Consider the following 19,200-nt stretch of genomic DNA (forward strand, 5'->3'; position numbering starts at 1 on the left):
GGCACTCTGGAAACCTTTTTAACATTTCCCACTAACTGATGGAGCTCTCAGGGCTAGACATCTGCTCCCAGGGAAAAGCAAAACTCCATTCCATAGGGAACAGGGCAATTCCATATACATATACATATGTATATATATATATATATACACACACACACCCCCACACACCCCAATGGTCATTTAATAAACACATTTGCCAGCCCTGATTTCCCACAGCCTCACCAGCTTACCTCGTGGGGTGACCGACAGCTGTACCGGGAGGGTCCTCACTCCGATGGCACTGATGGCATGGCACTCGTACTGGCCTTGGTCATGGAGAGCAACCTTCATCACCCGCAGGGTCCCCGTGGAGAGGACGCTGTGCCTCCGGTCATTCGGCAGTGGCCCACCTGGTCAAACGAGCGGTGCAATTTGTTGATTGTCTTTGAGATTTCCCATTACTGAAAGTATCAGCGTGACAGCTAAACATCTCATTTCCTTCCCAACATGATATCAGCCACCTTTGAAATACCATCTTCACCTTGCGAAGTGAGAAACAGGACAGATGCTGCTCTTCTCACACCCAGGATCACGACTGAGTTGTCTTGCCTAAGCAACTGGAAAGGAGCTGGTACCCTTTCCCCATAAGCCTTTCCTTAGTGCAGACTGCAGATTTACTGACACCTGATGGACAGCAAATCTGTGTTAAATTATACAAACTGGTTGTTTAATCAAATAAGTGGAAACATTTAGCATTTGGTATTTTTATTTTCTTTGGTTTGGAAACTGCATTGTTTCAATATTTCCTCTATTTAAGGAGAAAAGTTCAAAATTAAAATGCTACACCAAATCCAAACAAAATTATTAGGACTTCTCCATTTAGCAACTTTTTTTTCAATATTCCATTTTCCTCCAAATAAGGGCTCTATTTATTCATCCCAAATACCAAAAGGAATTTGAATCCCCCACACACTGTCAAAAGCGGGTCTGAGAATGAGCAATGCTCCATCACTTCTCCTCCTGTTGTCTTGTTCTTAGCACGCCTTCTGTGAGAGCACTGTAAAGCCTGGTTGGTTTTGGATTGCTGAGTGACCTCGCAAACCTGGTTACAAGGCAGTTGTCAGCCTTAGTTCTTGTCACTGTGCTCTTTTCCAGCTCTCTGAGAGATAGCTCCTGAAATCTGGGCAGTGGAGGAAAACTGGTTAAAGGAGATGGAGAACATGCTGGTGAAGGAGAATTTCAGCTTGTCCTTCTTAACTCCACATCAGGGCTATTGCTGTGGAAGCTGGAGTACAATAGCCATGAATTCTCCGCAGCACTAGACTATTAATTATGGCTTGTGAAGCATAAGGAAAAGTCTGAGGGCCTCTGGGCCAAGCGTTCTTGGCTTCTGTCCCAGAAAGTGTTGGATGGGATCAGTTCAGTGGAGCCAGTGCTAACAACCATCCGAGACTTTAAAAGTTCATCACCACCTGTTGGCCAAAGTGGTTGTTCCTAAGCTAAAAGACACCTCAGAAGTGTGTCACCACGTCAGTGGTGAACGGTGCTCTCCTGCAGTGCGCTCCCCGAGAGAAGCAAGTCAATGACGGAGAGCTGGTACATGGTGATACCCACCGCCTTCAAGTGTCCGGACCCTGCCTTCTCAAAGGAGGTAGGAAGCCACCACAGGAGGCACTTTGAGGCTTTCCATGGGTTTCAAGCTGATGAAAAATAGCACCCTCCTTCCTACTGACACGATGACTTAGTGTGTCAAAGACCTAAGAGGCTCTCTCTTCAGTGCTTAACATCATCCTTGGTGATCTACAACATACCTCCCAGTGTGACTAGGTCTGGGCTGATCACCATCTGTCCTGTGTCACCACGGCAATTCATCGCCCTGGAGCAGCAGCTAGGCTGTTCTCACCCACATCCCGTGGATGATGGCATGGGAGAGAAAGAAAGGAGTCAAGTGAGGCAGTACCTGCCCTCGTCCAGGCAATCACGGGTGGAGGGTGACCCTCAGCAGAGCAGGGGAAATCCACGCTTTGTCCCTCAGTTACTGTCTGATCAGTGGGAACGAGAAGAAACCTGGGAGAATCTGGAGGGGAAAGCAATGACTGACAGCAAGAAAAACTCAGGCAGCAAGCTCAGGTTAATTCTCACTTCATGGGAGCAGAACCACTCACAGGGCTTAAATACTTCCCCCTGACCAAACACTGTATCCCAGAAACGTCACCAGCCTGGGACCCCTCACCTTGCACTATGATCCTTGCTGTCGCCTGGATGGATCCCTCGCTGTTGCTGGCATTGCAGTTGTACTGTCCCTGGTCCGAGAAGGTGACGCTCTGAATGAAGAGTCCTCCAGAGCTGGTGATAGCAAAACGGGAATCCTCTGGTAAAGGAGAGCCCGTGCCAAGGGTCCAGCTGATGCGAGGGTGGGGGTGCCCAGAGACCCCACACTCCAAGGTGACGCTTTCCCCAATCAGCACTTCAGTGTTCTGCGGCTGGATCACAAAAGTGGGCTTGGCTGGAAGGAAACCAGTGCTTCAGAAACCAGAAGCTCTGCTGCCGGCTCAGTTATGGGTAGTCATTGCTTGGACTCCTCATGCAACCCAGCCGTCAGTTACCCAGCTCTTCCCTGACCTCCAAATCCTCACTATGAGCAACTCCCCCAGCGCTACTTCTTCCTACCACCTCCTCCCTCCCAGTTGTTTAGTGCTGGAGCATCCCCACTCTGGCGTCCCCTTCACCCTCGATACCTCTGTGCTGCAGAATTCATCCCAGCCTCCAAACTCCCTCCCCAGCCTCAAATTACCCACAACATCTAAACCTCCAAGTTTCCCACTCCTGCGAAGGAATCCCCTAAAGCTCAGATCACACTACGCTGCTAGCCACTCTCTTCCCCAGCACACCAAAACCAACTTGGCACATACAAAGCTGGGATTGACTCTGATTTAGCTCCACCCCCAGCCCCAACCTGAGCTGGACCTTCAAGGGGTGCACAAGGCTCAATTACACGGGGTGCCAAAATAGCGCAGCACGACTTCTTGGGTCTTGACCTCCCCAGCTATGTTCTTGGCCATGCACTGGTAGATGCCTTTGTCCGACTCCTTGGTATTCTGGATCATCAAGGTCCCGTCTTTCAACAGGTTCAAGCGGTTGTCGTCTTTCATGTCAATCTCGTTACTGAAAAACAGCCACAAACAGGCAAAATCTGGAAGGAGTAAAGGCTGGTGGTTTTCCCCCAAGTTGCTGGGGGAGTGGTGGGGCTTTGCATGGATTGCAGTAAATTGGTGTTCCTTGGAGCTATTCTGAGACTTCATGCAATTTATAGCAAGAGTTATGATTTACAGCACTGAACTTCAGCTCCAGCTCTCCGATTTACTCCCTGGGTGAGCTACTTTTTCTCTCACCACTGATTACATAGGACATTTACAGCCCATCAGGAGAGCACGCTGTTCCCATGCAATAGCACCATTGCTATTGTCAGGACATCTAGCCCCGGAAAGCTTGTTCTCATTATTTACTAAGTGCAAATATAATAATGAATTAATATTGTTATTGTGTGCAGCCATTTCTATTCGAACGGGCTCAAAGGCCTCAGGGGGGCAAAAATCTCTGAGTAAGTCACTGTGGGACCCCAACACAACTTGGACCCTAACCCAACCTGAGAGCTGTGAAACATCTTCCTTCTTTCCACAATGACCTGCGAGTCCTGGATCCCAGCCCGTGGCAGAAGGTCCCGCTGCTGCATCCCATTTGTCCCAGCACGCAGGAATCTTGGATGGCTGCAGATGACTGCAAAGGGAGAAGGGACCTCTCTTCCCCTAGGACAAAGGCTGAATCCACTATGCAAACTGATATGCTTGCTGGGCATTTATTTAATTCCCCTGATGTCTACTCACTCTAGTCATATCTCGTTTGTGGAACATTTATTATCATTACTCCTCTTACAATGCTATCTTTGGGAGCCTGCCAGCATTTCCCTAACAAAACCTTCCTTCCAGAGGGACCTAACTCAGCCATAAACTTTTGCTCTGTGCTGAAACTCTGCCTGGCGGGGAGTTAGCTGAAGAAGCATACATTGATCATTTTTATTAATAACTGAGCCCTATTCAGGCTCCCACAGACAAGAAGCTCGTAAAGCACCAAAGTAACTTCACTTCAACAGCAGCGGGCAACTGCTCAAGCACAGAATATTTTACTGTGTCACATTTTCCAGAAACCCTTCGGCATCTAGCATCGCCGTATATTTTTTCAGTGTTGCTGTACAGAATGATAATCTACACACCCCTTTGCAAGGCCTGTCTTTCAGTGGAGCACAGTGATTTTTCCCTTTGGAAAAGAGCCATTCTCCCAGCACACGAGGCCTTTAGTGAGAAAAACCTAGAGACTAAAAGCATTTCAGCAGTTAATAAATGGCAAGCGTGGTGGCTTAGAGCAACATGAAACACTAATTTTATTTTTTTTCTGATCAAAAGATAATCACTTTCAGCCTGCAGAGTATGTTCATGGGAAAGTTATAAGTTCTTGGAATCCATTACAAATGTGGATGAAATACTTCATATGCAGATGAAAACACCACTTGGATTATGTGGTCACCAGCGAATGCTATTAAAAGGAGGGTCAATACAACCTATGGAATATCCATTTCTTCCTTTTTTTTTTTTAATTTTATGTTGCATTAAACAGATTTTGTAATTGCAGGATTTTTGTAATTGCAGAGCTCGGTGCTTCAAAACTTTTGCTACCCCTGGGCTCACTGTGTGCGACTTACTTGTTGTGCAGCCAAATAATCGCAGGCTTTGGGTTGCCTTCTGCCCTGCAGGTGAAATAAACTGTGTTTCCCAAGAGGACGTCGACATCGCGCGGCTCTGAGGTTATGCGAGGCCTCTCTGCAAAAGACCATTTTAACACAACCCAGTCCAGAGCAGCACAAAACCACCTGCAGCCCAACCAGAGAGCAATGGGTACGGCAACACACGCCCTGCAACCCCCAAGCAAGCAGGGACCAGCCCTAGGCCCAACGGCATCTGCTCAGAGCCACCCCAAGGCTTCTCCACAACATCAGCAGAAACGACGTCAGGGAGGGAACAGCATCATTCTTCTGAGCCCGCTAAAAGCCCCGGAGAATCGAAGTGGCTGCTCCTATTGCCAGTACGTTGGGCAGTGGATCAGCTCCCTGCACAGCCCCAGGCAGCACTGGGAAAAACCAGACTTGGTGTATACTGGTTCACTATAGCTGCCTCAAGAATTGGTCCCTGGCTCCCCCAGAATAAGCGAAGAAGTCAGTGGCATCCTCACTTGGTTGTTTTTCTGCCCCTGGCAGCCCGCTGCTCTCTTAAGTAAGCTTAAGGGACAGCCAGGTTATGTGGGAATAACACACAGAGCAACTGTCTGCTCCCTCTGAGCACAGTGCCAGCTCTCTGCAAATCACACCCCTTCCCTTTCAACAGCATTTCATCCATTACGTCCCCAATTCACCAGCCCATCGCTATCCAGCCAAGCTTTTCACTGTGTGCTTCACTTTAAGGTGTACTCAAACACTAAGCAAGTGAAACATTTAAAGGCTGTGCTAAAATAGGAAGGAATCTATGCATGTGGTACAGAGTGCTTCATCTCGATTCAGCAGAATACTTACTTGTACGACAATCTGTACATCCACCAATAATCCAGTAAAACCAGCTGAATTATTCATAGGATTAAGGAAGAACCTGCCGTCTCTTCCAGAAGAAGACCTGTGCTCTCATGCCTCAGACTGCAAGCCAGCGGCTTGGCAACCAGCCTCCACGCTGCCAGTGCGGGACCAAAGCCCCCACAGCCCCGCGGTACAAGGGGCTGATCCAGTGCCGACCTGCTCACATCTGCTAATGAGTGGTGGGTTAACGTGATGCCAGCAGGCTTCGTACCGACTCAGATATCAGCTGCCGGCATCATTAGAGCTTTATGCTGAACTATGCATCGCTTGCCTTCCCCAGCTGGCACAGCACCAGCGTAAAAGCCTAATGCCAGCAAAATCTTCCCACCAGGTGCTCTGGCTAATTTGACAGACATCCCACTGTGCGCCCATGCCTAAACCAGAACAAATTTACATTAATGGCTGTACCGTGGCACCGGGTGTAGTCGGGGACAGCTCGTTGTGCGGCACATCCACACGCAGCAGGTCCTGCTCCATGTGTCCCCAGCTGCCTTCTCTAGACCCTTCCTACTCCTCCCTGTCCCTCGAGGTTACAGCCCCATTTGTGCCATTTCAACTCTTTGCATGGCTGTGCCCTAAATTAAGCTGTGAAATGGTCAAGATTTTTTTTTTTAAATAATAAAATCGTAGGAGAAAAGCAGAACGCATGGGAGAGTTCTTTAAAATCCAGCTGATCTCACAGATCTGGCTCAGAGCACGGCCATGCACCCAGCTGGACTGGCACATCCAGGAGGGATGCTCATAGCTGGCCTGGGCGAGCGGGAACATCTCCAGCTGAGCCTACCAGCAGTGAAGTATCAGAGAGCCACAGATGATGCTTGTGCTATCATCCACCAACGCCTGCACTTAAAATTTTTGCCTTTTTCCATACGAAATATTTAACTCTTTATTTTTCAGAACAAAACCTTTCATTTCCAAATGGTGTTTTTCAGCGCAAAATTATCTAAATTTGAAGAATAACAGCTGAACAAACGCAAGACCTTACCGCAGTCGAACAAAGCGTTCAGCTGCACACCTACTAAGAGTTTGCTTCGGTTCGGAGTTGTGTTTCCAGCCACTGCAGCTCTCCACTCCTGTTCAGCCCAACACGGGACATTTCTTAGCATCACAGAATCACCATTCTTCTGGTTGCTGGTTTAACCACCGGCCCCAGAAGGTCCTTTACTGGCCCTACTCTGTCTAACAACCAAGAAGGCCAGCCAAAACAGAGCAGCTTCCAACCCCCACGCGACTGTCAGCTTTCTCTGCGTCATCCTGCTAACTCGTGTGACCCCACTGGGACTTGCCCATTTCAGCAGTAAAAGGAGGGGGAAAGCGAGATGCCAGGATGGGGAAGAAGGAGGGAAGGGGGTGGAGGAAGCAACCCCCAGACCAAAGCCCAGCTCCAGGCGGTGAGGGTGGCTGGCGGAGGGGTTTGACCGCACTCACCGCAGTTGAACTCCCGGGCGGTCAAGGTGACGACGGAGCGGCCGTGCAGCTCCCGCGGGGCCTCGCAGGTGGCGGCCGTCTGGATGCTGCCCTGCTCAGCGTATTTCTTCAGCAGCTCCGCCAGCCACATCAAGTCGCAGTCGCAAAGCAAGGTGTTGGAGTCCAGCCGCCTGCAAGAGCCAGGAAAAGGCCGTTCGTTTCCCAGCCTCTGGCTGCTGCCTTCTTCTCCAGGACACAGGAGGGGAACGGTCCTCTGGAGTGAAGGATCGCTAGGCTGTTTTTCCACGTATTTGATTATACCCCAAATGAAAATTTGAGATATTTTGTTCCCACAACATTTAAATGGGATGTTCAACCAAGTCGGAAGGATTTTGTTGAAAACCTAACACTCCCAACAGTCATTCCAGTTTCAAATGAAAATTATTCTGTTAAACTGGATTATGCATTTTTGGCTTAATTTGAGGCAAAGAGAGACAGTGAAATATTGAGTTTTCTCCCAGGATGGTTATTTCAACCTTTACAGAATTCCACAAGAAGTGCAGACAACACTGCCTCTGTTAGAGCTTTCTATTTTCTTTTACACTTAGCTCCAAAAAACTCCCACTTGATTTTAGTGTGCATCGGATCAATCTCTTTCCGTGACCAGCTGTTAGAGGCTGTAGCATTTCTGCACAACTATACGAACTTTTATTACTGCAATGCCTGAGCCATGCCAAACGGAGCACTGGTGACCTCCGAGCGCACCCATGCTTTTCCCTCCACTGACTTAGTTTCTATGTGCAGTGCTATGCATAAGGATAAATTAAGATTATAGGGGGATTAGTTTATGCCTCCCACCCCCTGACAGTTTTACAGTAGATGGGTCTGGGCCATTGAAAAATATCTGGAAGAAAGGTCTAACATTTCCAGGGACTAACACTTGTGAATGTGAGGTTTCGCACCAGGCCACAACAGAGCATTTTATAGACGCCCCACCTTCTGCTCTGACACATACAGACAACATTTCGCAAGTCATTCCCTGTTAAAGAAAAGCAAGGCATTCTACCTGCTTGCAGAAATTACAGAGGGCTCCAGTGAGAAACACATTATTTTTCTGCAGTTTAAAATTGTGGCAGAACACCAAAATTCTTTAGTTTTGGCTTTTTGTCCCAAAACACATCATAGAACTTCTTTCCAGAGATCATAAAAGACAAACAAAGCTAAGCTCTGGGGGGTGTAAGCAAGCAAGAAGTAAGCTTAAGGGACAGCCAGGTTATGTGGGAATAACACACCAGGGCATTGCTGCATGGGATGAGAATCGTGCCCCTCGGCACCCCTTCGAGTACTTTCAGTCTTTGGAACAAAAGCCTTTTCTTTTCAGAGTATGATTTTTCCTTCCATGTTAGATACTGATCTGAAGACATGATCGAGGTCCTATCTGTGACCTATCTGTGACTTCCTACACTTTTGAAGGATGTTTTACAGGTTCAAACCACTGTGAGGACTTTCCAGGAATGTTTATTCCTGTGGCATTTTTGAGCTGTAAGTAGATTATAGTTGGATTATAATTAGCCACTAGCATGAAGAAACTACTAACTGGTTAAATCCGCCCTCATGTCCAATCAAAACTGTTTTATAAACTTAGCAGTGGCCTTAGATGTGCAACAACTAAAAGCTTTGCCAACCAGGCACATTTTTCCTCAGGTCCTGGCTATCTGATCAAAGATAAATAACGGCTCTTTGCAGGCAGTGTTTTTTACTTACAGCCGTTTGAGGGATTCCAGTTGAGAGAATGTCCCTGGATGAATCCTGGAAATCTTGTTGTTGTGCAAGAATCTGCAAGCGGAGAACCCACGCCAAAACATTATTCAGTATTTGCACTACATGGATGATAACATCCCAGGTCACAACCCAGTTTAAATACAAAGGCTGCTCATCAAAACGCAGCTTAGTTTTGAAATTCACTGTGTTTGTTTCCATGAGCTATAGGGACTTCATTCATTTCTGAGCGCAACGCAACACACCAGCGCGGAGAGCGGGTGTGGACTGGAAACGGTGACTCAGGATGTAATGTCACAGGTTTAAACGGGAACCTTAAACTTAATCTGCTTCACACTCTGCAAAGGGAGGAGAAAGGGCACAAAATCCCCACAGACTGGACCCACCCTATGTTTTCTGTAGCTGGGTCAGCTCCAGTTTGGAGGGGGGACCAGCAATTTCACAAGGGCAGCTATTGAAGTAAGGCTCCAGCAGAAGGTAACTCATGCCCTAGACTCAGTGTAGTTATTAACCCCAATCCATCAGTAAATCTAATTCAGACAAGAACAGCATAAGCTGGGCTTATCTCTGAACACAGCTGAGGCAAATTCTCACTTCAAGAATCTTAGCACACAGATAAGTCTCCCCAGTTCTTAGGGAAAAAACCTTCATTGCACTAAAATGCATCAGTGGGGACCAAGATGGGATAATTAACTCTCTATTCCCACAATGGAGGGGGAAATTTAGTTACAGAATCACAGAACCACAGAATGGCAGGGGTTGGAAGGGACCTCTGTGGGTCACCCAGTCCAACCCCCTGCCCAAGCAGGGTCACCCAGAGCAGGCTGCACAGCACCGCGGCCAGGCGGGGCTGGAATATCTCCAGAGAAGGAGACTCCACAGCCTCCCTGGGCAGCCTGGGCCAGGGCTCCGTCACCCTCAGAGGGAAGAAGTTCTTCCTCGGGTTCAGCTGGAGCTTCCTCTGCTTCAGTTTGTGCCCGTTGCCCCTTGTTCTGTTGCTGGGCACCAGTGGAAAGAGTTTGGCCCCGTCCTCCTGACACCCACTCTGCAGATATTTATAAGCATTTATAGGGTCCCCCGTTTACGGCGATTACATCTAAAACTCATAAGAGATCATTGACAAAAGATAGGAAGCAATTTTAGTAGATGGTGGAACAGGAAAGAAATACAAAAGCAGTAGAGCTTGCATGCAAATGTCTGCGTACACGTGTGTTGTATGCCTAGTTGGACGCTGACAAATCTTCCTCTAAAATTTAAATCCAGAATTTTTGTTGGATCAAATACAGAGACTGAGATCAGCCATGGTGTGCCGATCCAGGTCTGAATTTTCCTAAGGGTGTTTTGGTCTCACGATTTTATTTTCCTATCACGTATGGACATAAGGCACATTGCCATGCAGCATAGACGGGTCTGTTGGTTTCACCACAGAGTGGGAACCACCGTGTGAACTTCTGTCCTAGTGGCTACATTACTACTAGAAGCAATCTTGGGGAGCAGGAGACACAGGACTTTGTTTCCTAACTGCTTGCAAGAAGGATGCGTGTTTTTCTGGTTAGACTTTCTTCTGACTTCACTCCTTTTCCATCCCCTTTTTTCGTACACACTGCCCAACAGTGACTAATGTTGACCTTATGGTCAGAGTAAGATTTCATTTGGCTTGGCCAACTGTAGGGCTTTCTGCAGATTTACCCCTACTTAGGTGGAAACATGAACATAACACAACATGGGAAATTCCCTTCATATTCTCAATAACCTTTCTACCTTGCAAGTACGTAAAATCTCCTTCTTCAAGGAAGCTTCTTCTTGCATTTCCCTCCATTTTGAAGGTCACACTTCATGCTATCAAAGCCTTTACACAAAAAGAAGGGGTTTTTTTCCCCTTCTCCTCACACCCAAGAGAGGTCCCACCTTTACTTACAGCCTTTCAAGTTTAGGCAGGTCACTGAAAGTCTCCGGCTCCAGACTTTCCAGGTTGTTGAAATGCAGATAGCTGTCACACAGAAAATCACAAGGGGCAGGGTTACAGATTGCAGTTTGAAAGACAGAAGATCAATCCACCATTGCCCACCAAGTGGTCACCACACATCTCAGGGCAGGTATCAAGAAGCCAGCAGCCACTTTAGCGTCTCCACTTTCCACGTGCAAACGCAGTGGCCAACACTGGCTTTTCCCTATGCTGTCAGTTTTACTCTCTCTCTTAATGAACTAAAACACACACAGAAAGGAGGACAGATTTGCTGTTCCCCAAAGCCTAAGACCACCACCATCACTGTGAATTGCCTGCTGCATTGTTCAGGGTCAGGATGAAACCACTGCCCACAGAGAACCAGTAGCAGCTGCTCCCATCTGAGCACCATATAGGAATTTTCCCTGCCTTTCCTGTAGTGCCTCGGCATTCCACAACACATCCTTGGATCGCTGGGGAGGAAGAAATAGCCCTACCACAAGGCACTTGTTCCCAGCCGAGGAACTGCAACATTACTGAGTGGGATCATGAGTTTGCTGAGAATCAGTTTGTAGAAAAAGGCCTTGAACAACCTGATAACACTTCAAAATTGGTCCTGCTTGTTGCTGAAGGTGGGACTGGAGGCATCCAAAGCTCTCTTCCAGCCCGCATTTGTCTCTGATTCTAACAGGGGCTCCCAGCACGTGCATCCACCCAGCGAGAGCAGAAACAGCTGGAAACGGTTGCCACTGGGATATTCTGTCTCCACGGAGGGAAGGCACAGCCTCCAAAGACGGTGTGGTCAGCTGGAACACTTGGATCTACACGGCACATTAACGTGGACAGCCTAGTTCTCACTAATACAGGTCAATGTTTTTAATTCCACTAAAATCTGAAGAGTGACCTGCTGTTCCAGGGGCCTGGGAGACCTTCTGCACTGCCCCAGGTCAGCCCTCGCCATCAGCAAAGGACACCTGGGGCCCACAGAGCAACACCCCGTGATACCTGAGCCTCCCTGTTCCCGCTAGCTGTGACATTCACCGGCACAACCGACACGTTCCCGACCTTTAGATGCCTTTCGGTATGGTTTCAAAGTTGCCTAAACTCTTCCCCCTTAATTGACACAGGCATAAATTTCACAGCGGACACGATTAATCATGGATCTACAAATACTCCTTCTGCTATTGTAGCTGACTGCACTGAGAAATAATTGCCTAAGCCGCCACATGGCTGTTTGATTTGTAATGGAAGGATTCATGATAAATGGTCCACTATCAGAGCACAAACCGAGAGACTGTGACTCAGATTCTGCAGTGGGGGGCAACAGTGGGGAGAGCCGTACGTGTTTTAACAAGCCTCAGATGTCTGCTGTCGTTGCTTTGGACCCTGAGGAAAGCACCCGATACTGCCCATCAATCAGGGGATACTTTTTCTTGAAAAGCTGGCTTGTGGGGTACAGGGAAACGGGGTAGGATTTGAGTAAAGCTAATTCTTTTGGAATCGTGCCTGCCTGAGATTGAAAACAGATGGGACTTTAGGCGGGTTGTTTGTTGGTTTTGTTGGGTTTTTTTTCTTTTATTCGTGACATCAAGTCTGGAACGCTCATTGTTAAAATATCACTGTGGCCAGCATCATCTCCTCTCTAAGCACAGCTGAGCCGGTATCTGCTTCCGATGTTTTCTCCCAAGCATCCTTGCTGAGCTGGCTGATGAAAAACCATCTTGTACACCAGGCTGGTAGCACTCCTGTTATTAAGCTTGCCTGAAACTTCCCGTTATACTCTGTCCACTTTTACAGTCAGCCTGGAGAACAAGCTGCATCCCACCCCTTCTACAGCAAAATCCTTAGTTACATTCCAGCCCTACAAATGCCATCATTTGGCACAATCCAGGAATTAGAATGGTTTCACCTTTGGTCCCAGTTCTCCAGTGATGCAAATAATTCTTATACTTCAAACATGTATGCTCCCCCTCTCTCCATATGTACACACGTATCTTACACACATGCACATAATATATCATGACCCCAGCACGGAAAATCCAATCCCAGTTTAGCAAGACTCTTCTAAAGAGTCAGACCTCAGTCCTCCCATACACCTTGAGCACTACGAGTCAAAAAAACAAAACTTCTTTGGCTGAATAAACAGCACAGATTTGCAATCCACAGAAGGGGAGCTAGTAAGGAATGTTAGTGTCACTGTGGTGGGCTCCAGCTGCCAGGCAAACACGCAAGGCTCCTTTCACCCCAGAGTGCCATGCAGCTCGGTCATTACTGTGTTTGGAGCCATCATCTTCCCCCTGCTGTAATTTCCAGATGCTTTACAACATGCGAACACCACCACTGCTCCCACAAACGCCTCGCTGCCCCAGCTCTCAGCTTGCACTCCATCCATTTGTTTTCAGCAAAGGTTTAGGTAAGAAACTCCACCATCACCCTCCATTCAAGCAAAGGGCCAGATCCTACTCTCTGCTCCAGGAGTCCCAGCAGACAAACACAGCAGGCCAGCTGCCTTCTGCTTCAAGCCATCCTCCAGACCCCTATCTCCTCCCATCATGAGGTCCTTGGACGGAAAGGGCGTCAGAAGCACAGCTGGGATCCTCCTATGCTCCAGAGGTTTACGGTCAGGAGAAAACTTATGGGATGTCAGCAGGAAGAGATCTCAGCGTTAACTAACCAAAATCAGTACTGGGACCAGCTGTTTTCAGATGAAGCCAGTGCAGTCTTGCAAAGCTGGACGATAAAACAGTAGAAGCCTCATCCTACTCCTTGCTAAGAGTCTGGTACTCTCCACCACTGGAAACACAGCACTTGGGTTAGAGGAGCCAATAAATCAGCTCTTGCGCACATCACATCCAGCAACAAACAAGGCTCGTTTGTACTTACAGCTGTTCCAGAGAACGGAGCCCGTTGAAGGCATGTTGCTGGATGCTCTGAATTTCGTTTTTATAAAGGTAGCTTTCAAAAGGAGAGAAGGAAAAAAAGCATTAGGACAACTGATCGGCAGCTGTGTTTTAAAAGGACACGGGAAACATCTATGAACCTCAACCCAAAGCAGAGCTTTCTGATTGGATTTAAGGGCAATGTTTTATAGCTGTGACACTCCTCATATCCAGAAATTCTGACCACAGAAAATACATCCTTGACTGGCAAACATCAGAAGTGGGTTGTTAAATTTGAAAATCAACTCACAGGTATTTCAGGTTCTCCAGATTTTCAAAGGATCTTCTCACAATTTGTTTTATCTGATTATTGTTCAGCAGCCTGTTCAAGAAAGAAAACCACAACTGGTGAATTCAGCACGTGAGACTCATGGCATTTGTGTTCCTGAATGCCCACTGAAAAATCCTGAACCTGTGTTTTCCAGAGTTTAAGCTTTAATGGGGTTAGAAGATCAAAGCCTGGATACTCACACCAGCTAAGTCAATGAGAAGGTTTCTCACCCAGAGGTGCCAAGTGTTTCCAAGATGTACAATGTTCAAAGACTTTTCTTTACCTTTTGCCAGAGTGGTTTTCACCCCAAAGTTACAATTTAGGCCAGAAAAGGGATGAGGGGAAGGGAGACAGGCAGAAGGAAGGGGAGGGGAAGGAGAAATTAAACCACTGCTGCCACTGTTGTACAACAACGATGATTTTTGAAGGTCCATGGTTGTGTTCAACATGTGAGCAGGGGCGTGCAAAGCCAGTTTTTAAGCGTACAAACACAGTTTAAAATGCCAGTTCACAGTGGAGTTAGAGGAGCTATAAACTGGTAACACTTTGTTCTAACCACTTTGTACACAAATATGTGCAAATGAAAAATAAATAAATCCAGATCTGATTCCTGAGGCTATTCAGAGACAGCCTCTTTCGATCTAGAGAGCCTTGTGCCAGATTTTAACACAAAACCTATGGACAACATCACACTGGCAGGCAATCTCCGACTTGTATGTGCAGTTGCCATGACTGTGCATGCAAATGCTGGCCGGTGCCAACGACCAGAAACACAGCTCAACCTTGTAAGAACCACGCTGTCTGCGACAGCGGTAACCACGCAGCTGAACGCTACAAAAACCTCTTCTGCAACCACTGCCAAGTCCAACACCGAGAAAATGAAATAGATCACTTGTAAATAGCTCTTTAATGTACGACATTTAACTGTTCATCGTGGCTGCCCAACCGCACTCCTGTGGGTCTTTCGCTGTGGTATCCCGCTGAGGTTCAGATCTGGCAAAGCTCTCTGCAGCTGTAGAGCTGGTGGAGCTTATAGGCCAATAGCTCAGAGCAAGGATTTCACCAGCTACACCTATTTATGAAATTCCTAAATGGGGACGTGGATGGAGAGGAGAGCTGCAACTGTGTACTGCAAAGATTTTTCTAGTGTTGTATGAAAAACTGCTACTCCCTCTGCAAGCAGTCAGACCTTACAACGTTGGGTCAGACTCAACATGTGCATTGGATGTGCATTTTCTATTTTACAAGCTCCTTTTTGTGATAGCTATGCTCCTCAGAAAGGATTTGACACCAGGCTGCAGGTGAGAAGACAGTTCAACACTTTCCCAGCAGTAAAGCCCAATCTTCTGCCCGCCTTTGCTGGAGAAAATGGAGTAGACCGTGCACCAGCCAGCCCCTGGCACTGCAAGCAAAGGTCCCCTCCTGGGAAGAACAGTTTGTGCAGGTAAAGGATGGAGAGAAAGACAAAGAGGTGGGGAGAAATGGAAGAAAACGTGTGGGAAAGAACATGAAATCAAACGCCTTGGGGATGCAAAGGTAAAGATGCCAGAAACACACACGTGTTATGGCAGCTTCACAAGTTACCGGCAGGCACCTGAGCCACACCAGCTTTCCACCACCTTGTTCTCAGGCAGAGTATTACACTCAGGGTCCAAAAGGCACCTAAGAACCTTGAGTGCAAAGAAACCTTTGGAAGTCAGAACAATAAGAGTCTGAGAAATATCTCACTATCTTTGATTTTCTTACCCTCTCTTGATTAGCTACCCTGCTGCCATAGACGTGGGTGCCACTACCAAACCGCACATTGCCAGGGCTGTGGACAAGCAGCCCAAAGAGGTTAAGGCAGAAACTTGCTGGGAAGTTTCTGCACAGCTGGAAGCAATGGCTCAATACACACGGCTGAGGTTAAACAACCCGATTTCACTCATAAGGATGCAAAAATGATGTCAGGTCCTTGGAACACACGATTGACAGCCAGATATGCTGAGTGGAAATGCAGCCCCTGAGCACCAACCCAAAGGTTTATTTGATGACTCAACACCCAAGGACTGGAAATAAGTGCTCAAGAGCAGCACGGGAGAGGGCTTTTGTCTATTTACCCACAGGACAAAGACAACACAGGCACCAACTGCGCACGCTTCCTTCCCTGCCCTCCATCAGCACGCTTTCATCTCCAGCCAGGGGAGAAGGAAGGCAGCTTGTTCTCTCTTATCTGAAACTTGGCCCCACTTCTGAGGATGCTAGATGGGCTGATAGACGGGTGCCAGCTCCGACGGCATTCCCACGGACGTGAGCACCTCTCCCCTGCCACGCAACGGGCATCAGCCGCTCGCTTCACAGGGGACATGGGACAATGACCAGGCGAGCAGGTCCTGGAGGCAGGGTCACACCAACAGCCCAACGCACCGCAATGGTCTGGACTCCTTTGCTGACCCTTTAATTCAACGAGTTTGGACCAAGACTGAAGTTCAGGGGGGGATTTCAAATTGCAGCGTGTTGTCTGACTGCGTTTTGGTGCTATCTAAAAGCATTAACCTGGTCTGTTTTGTTGTCTTGGCTATTTAGGACAGCTCAAGGGGGTGTAATCAGTGATTCAAGCCAAATAAGACAAATTCTGGAAGTTCAGATGGCATACACTACACAGGCCTCTTATTTCATCGTCTGATACTTAAAAATCTGTTCATCTCCCAATTAAAGGTTAAAAAGCGTATGGAAGAAGCCATCTCTGTTTCCTGTCTCAGGGCTCCCCATTGTAATAGAAGGATATGTCCTGGAAAAAACTCAAAAGTGAGATAATTTATGAAGTCCATCATAGTCCACATATTCCAAAGTGCTGCTTTCAGAGAAACCCACAGACAAGAGAGCACATCTGGCTCCTACAAAGACTTTAGACGGTTTGCACACAGCTGTCTGCTCCTCGACTTCTGTGCAATTCAGCCAGGCAGAGGAGTGTGCAAAATCCTGGCGTCACCTGGGTATTGATCCCAGCTGCAACCACCAGCAACCCGCCCAAATTCCCGCTAACGTTGAAGAGGACTGAATGCTAATGTCTACTGCTAACCAGACCTGCTGGGAATAACGTGCTGGCAGACAGAAGCTGGAAAGATCATTATCGATGCGTGTCTTAAGTATACCCTTTAGCAAACCACGCTAAATTAAAAATATCAAAAGTACATTTGCTGGAGCTTATCAAAAGACAGCAAGATGATGTAGCATTCCCCTTCGTGCCAGCTGGTGAACCAGGCTCCAGATGAGTAGGCAGACTCAATCATACAGGTTTTATTCCTGAAAAATTCTTCTGGGAGGTTTGAGATATAAAAGCACCATGAGATCTGGCCCAGATTCACTAAGAGAACATTTTATATTCAGTTTACTTTAGGTTTTACGTCCTGACTGCCCCTCCCTGCTCCTTCCCCGCCCTCTCTCCGGGTTGCCAAGCACAGGCTTAAGTTGTATAAAATGAGTCGTTTTCTGTTTTGAAGAGTGTATTAAATGATGTGACAGTACAGAACTGAGACTCTTTCCTCTTTTCATTTGACAAACCACATGCTACAGCCGTTGTGACCTAACCGCTATTTTTTTTTCTCCCACCATTAATAGAAATCATCACATAGTATATTTAAAGGGGGAGAAGTGGTGAGTTTAATGTTCAGCCATGCATTCTCCCTTGTTGACAGCATGATCTGGAATAGCCATTTCCAATATTTGAGGGAGAAACTTATATTCTGAGATCCAAGCAGGCTCCAACGTCCCCTCCTTGCTGGCAGAAACACATTCTCTCAAGAGCTACTAGAGGGCTCAAGACAGAGTGTCCATATTACTCCTGTTGTTCACCCTGAAACCCTTTGAAAGCAGCTTCTAAAGGAGAGCTGCAGAGCTCACCAGAAGTGCCCTTTGCTCTCCCCTAAGCAGAAAGAGAAATACAATGTGAGCAACAACGTCGACAGGGCAAAGGTGCAAGCAGAAGCGCATGCCACGATGTGGTCTCCACAGAGTGCCTGTTCTCTAGGTTGCCCATGCCACAGGCAGAAAAAAACACATACTGGGGGAGTTAAGAAGCAGTGCTTTGGTCCCAGGGGTGGATATTTCTACAGACAATGTGGGAGAGACTGCAGCAGCAGCAGTCCTTTGGATGTGATGGCCTTGGTTTGAAAATACAGCAAATGAGCAGTTGGGTCAACGTGGCAGGGTGCTGACCTCCTGTGGGAACACTTAAGGCGACAGTCAGGCAGGGGTGTTGCCACCCACCCCACCCAAAGATGACCTAAAGGAGCAAAGACTGGAAAGCAAAGAGTTGCTGTGCCTCACCACGGGCTCGCAACGCGCTTGCTCACCACCTGCTGTGAGCTAATGTTGGGTTAAGTGATGCCGCTGGTGCTGGCAAACTCAAGCAAAAGAGCTGCTGAGGAGCTGTGGATACTTTGTGGATGGCATACAAGTGTTTTCCCCTCCCTCTCCCTGCTACGTTTTTTTTTTTTTAATGAAGGGGACATATTAAGAGTTTAAAAATACACAAAGGAGATCCTGACACCAACATCTGCACGGGAACTGAGAAGAGGCAATAGGAAGAGATGAGGAAACCTTACAACTCTCAGGCCTTTAGCCCAAGAAGACTTCTCCAATGCACACAACATTGAGGACAGCTGCCAAGCAGGCTCGCAGGGTGCAGCATTCAGGATAACTGCTCATTACCTCTGGTGCTGTACCAGGAGTCCCCAGCCAACAACATATAATGACTGTATCTCCTCCACAGACAAACAGGGCTCCTGTTTTCAGTTTTAAAGTAGTGCTCTGTAATTTATCAAATCTCCACACCAGAGAGAAAAGAGAAGAAAGGGGAAGGTCTGAACTATTGAAAAGCCCCACTGGACATCCATGGCAGGCTCCTCTTCCGAGACTCCCTCAGCCCACCTCCCCACATCCAACGCTGGCTACAACGGTTTCCTTATCAGGGTGGTTTATAAACTGTCAAACTTGGATATAGCACAGCCATCCTGCCCAAAAGGAGATGCAGAACAGAAGCTTCACCAGAATCTGCTGCCCTTCCTCTGCCCGGTCAAAGCATTGTAGGAAAAGGCTCTTTTAAAAGCATTTATTTGCTTAAGGAATGTTTATTTAAGTCCCACGGCAGAAAGCTGCAAGCTCAGAGCTCTGCATATGGAACCTGAGCTACTCTGTCCTTCAAATCCTCTCGTTCCAGATA

The 19,200-nt window shown here is 47.5% G+C and overlaps 1 protein-coding gene across 3 annotated transcripts in view; it reads right to left on the bottom strand.

Annotated features, from left to right (window-relative positions):
- Positions 1-19,200, bottom strand: part of LOC104328816 (peroxidasin homolog) — a 46,863-nt gene that overhangs the window by 13,868 nt on the left and 13,795 nt on the right. For all 3 annotated transcript variants that reach the window (XR_012765815.1, XM_075438848.1, XM_009933877.2), the window contains exons 3-12: positions 13,977-14,048; positions 13,671-13,742; positions 10,761-10,832; positions 8,828-8,899; positions 7,085-7,254; positions 4,736-4,853; positions 2,975-3,144; positions 2,213-2,485; positions 1,940-2,056; positions 231-389 (exon numbers count right to left, since the gene is read on the bottom strand). Coding sequence is in view for 2 of the 3 variants with exons in the window: in XM_075438848.1 (XP_075294963.1) it covers positions 231-389; positions 1,940-2,056; positions 2,213-2,485; positions 2,975-3,144; positions 4,736-4,853; positions 7,085-7,254; positions 8,828-8,899; positions 10,761-10,832; positions 13,671-13,742; positions 13,977-14,048 (1,295 nt within the window). In the remaining variant the exon portion in view is untranslated. The remainder of the gene's footprint in view (positions 1-230; positions 390-1,939; positions 2,057-2,212; positions 2,486-2,974; positions 3,145-4,735; positions 4,854-7,084; positions 7,255-8,827; positions 8,900-10,760; positions 10,833-13,670; positions 13,743-13,976; positions 14,049-19,200) is intronic.

The sequence above is a fragment of the Opisthocomus hoazin genome, chromosome 18 (assembly GCF_030867145.1).
Source record: "Opisthocomus hoazin isolate bOpiHoa1 chromosome 18, bOpiHoa1.hap1, whole genome shotgun sequence".
NCBI classification, from domain to species: domain Eukaryota; kingdom Metazoa; phylum Chordata; class Aves; order Opisthocomiformes; family Opisthocomidae; genus Opisthocomus; species Opisthocomus hoazin.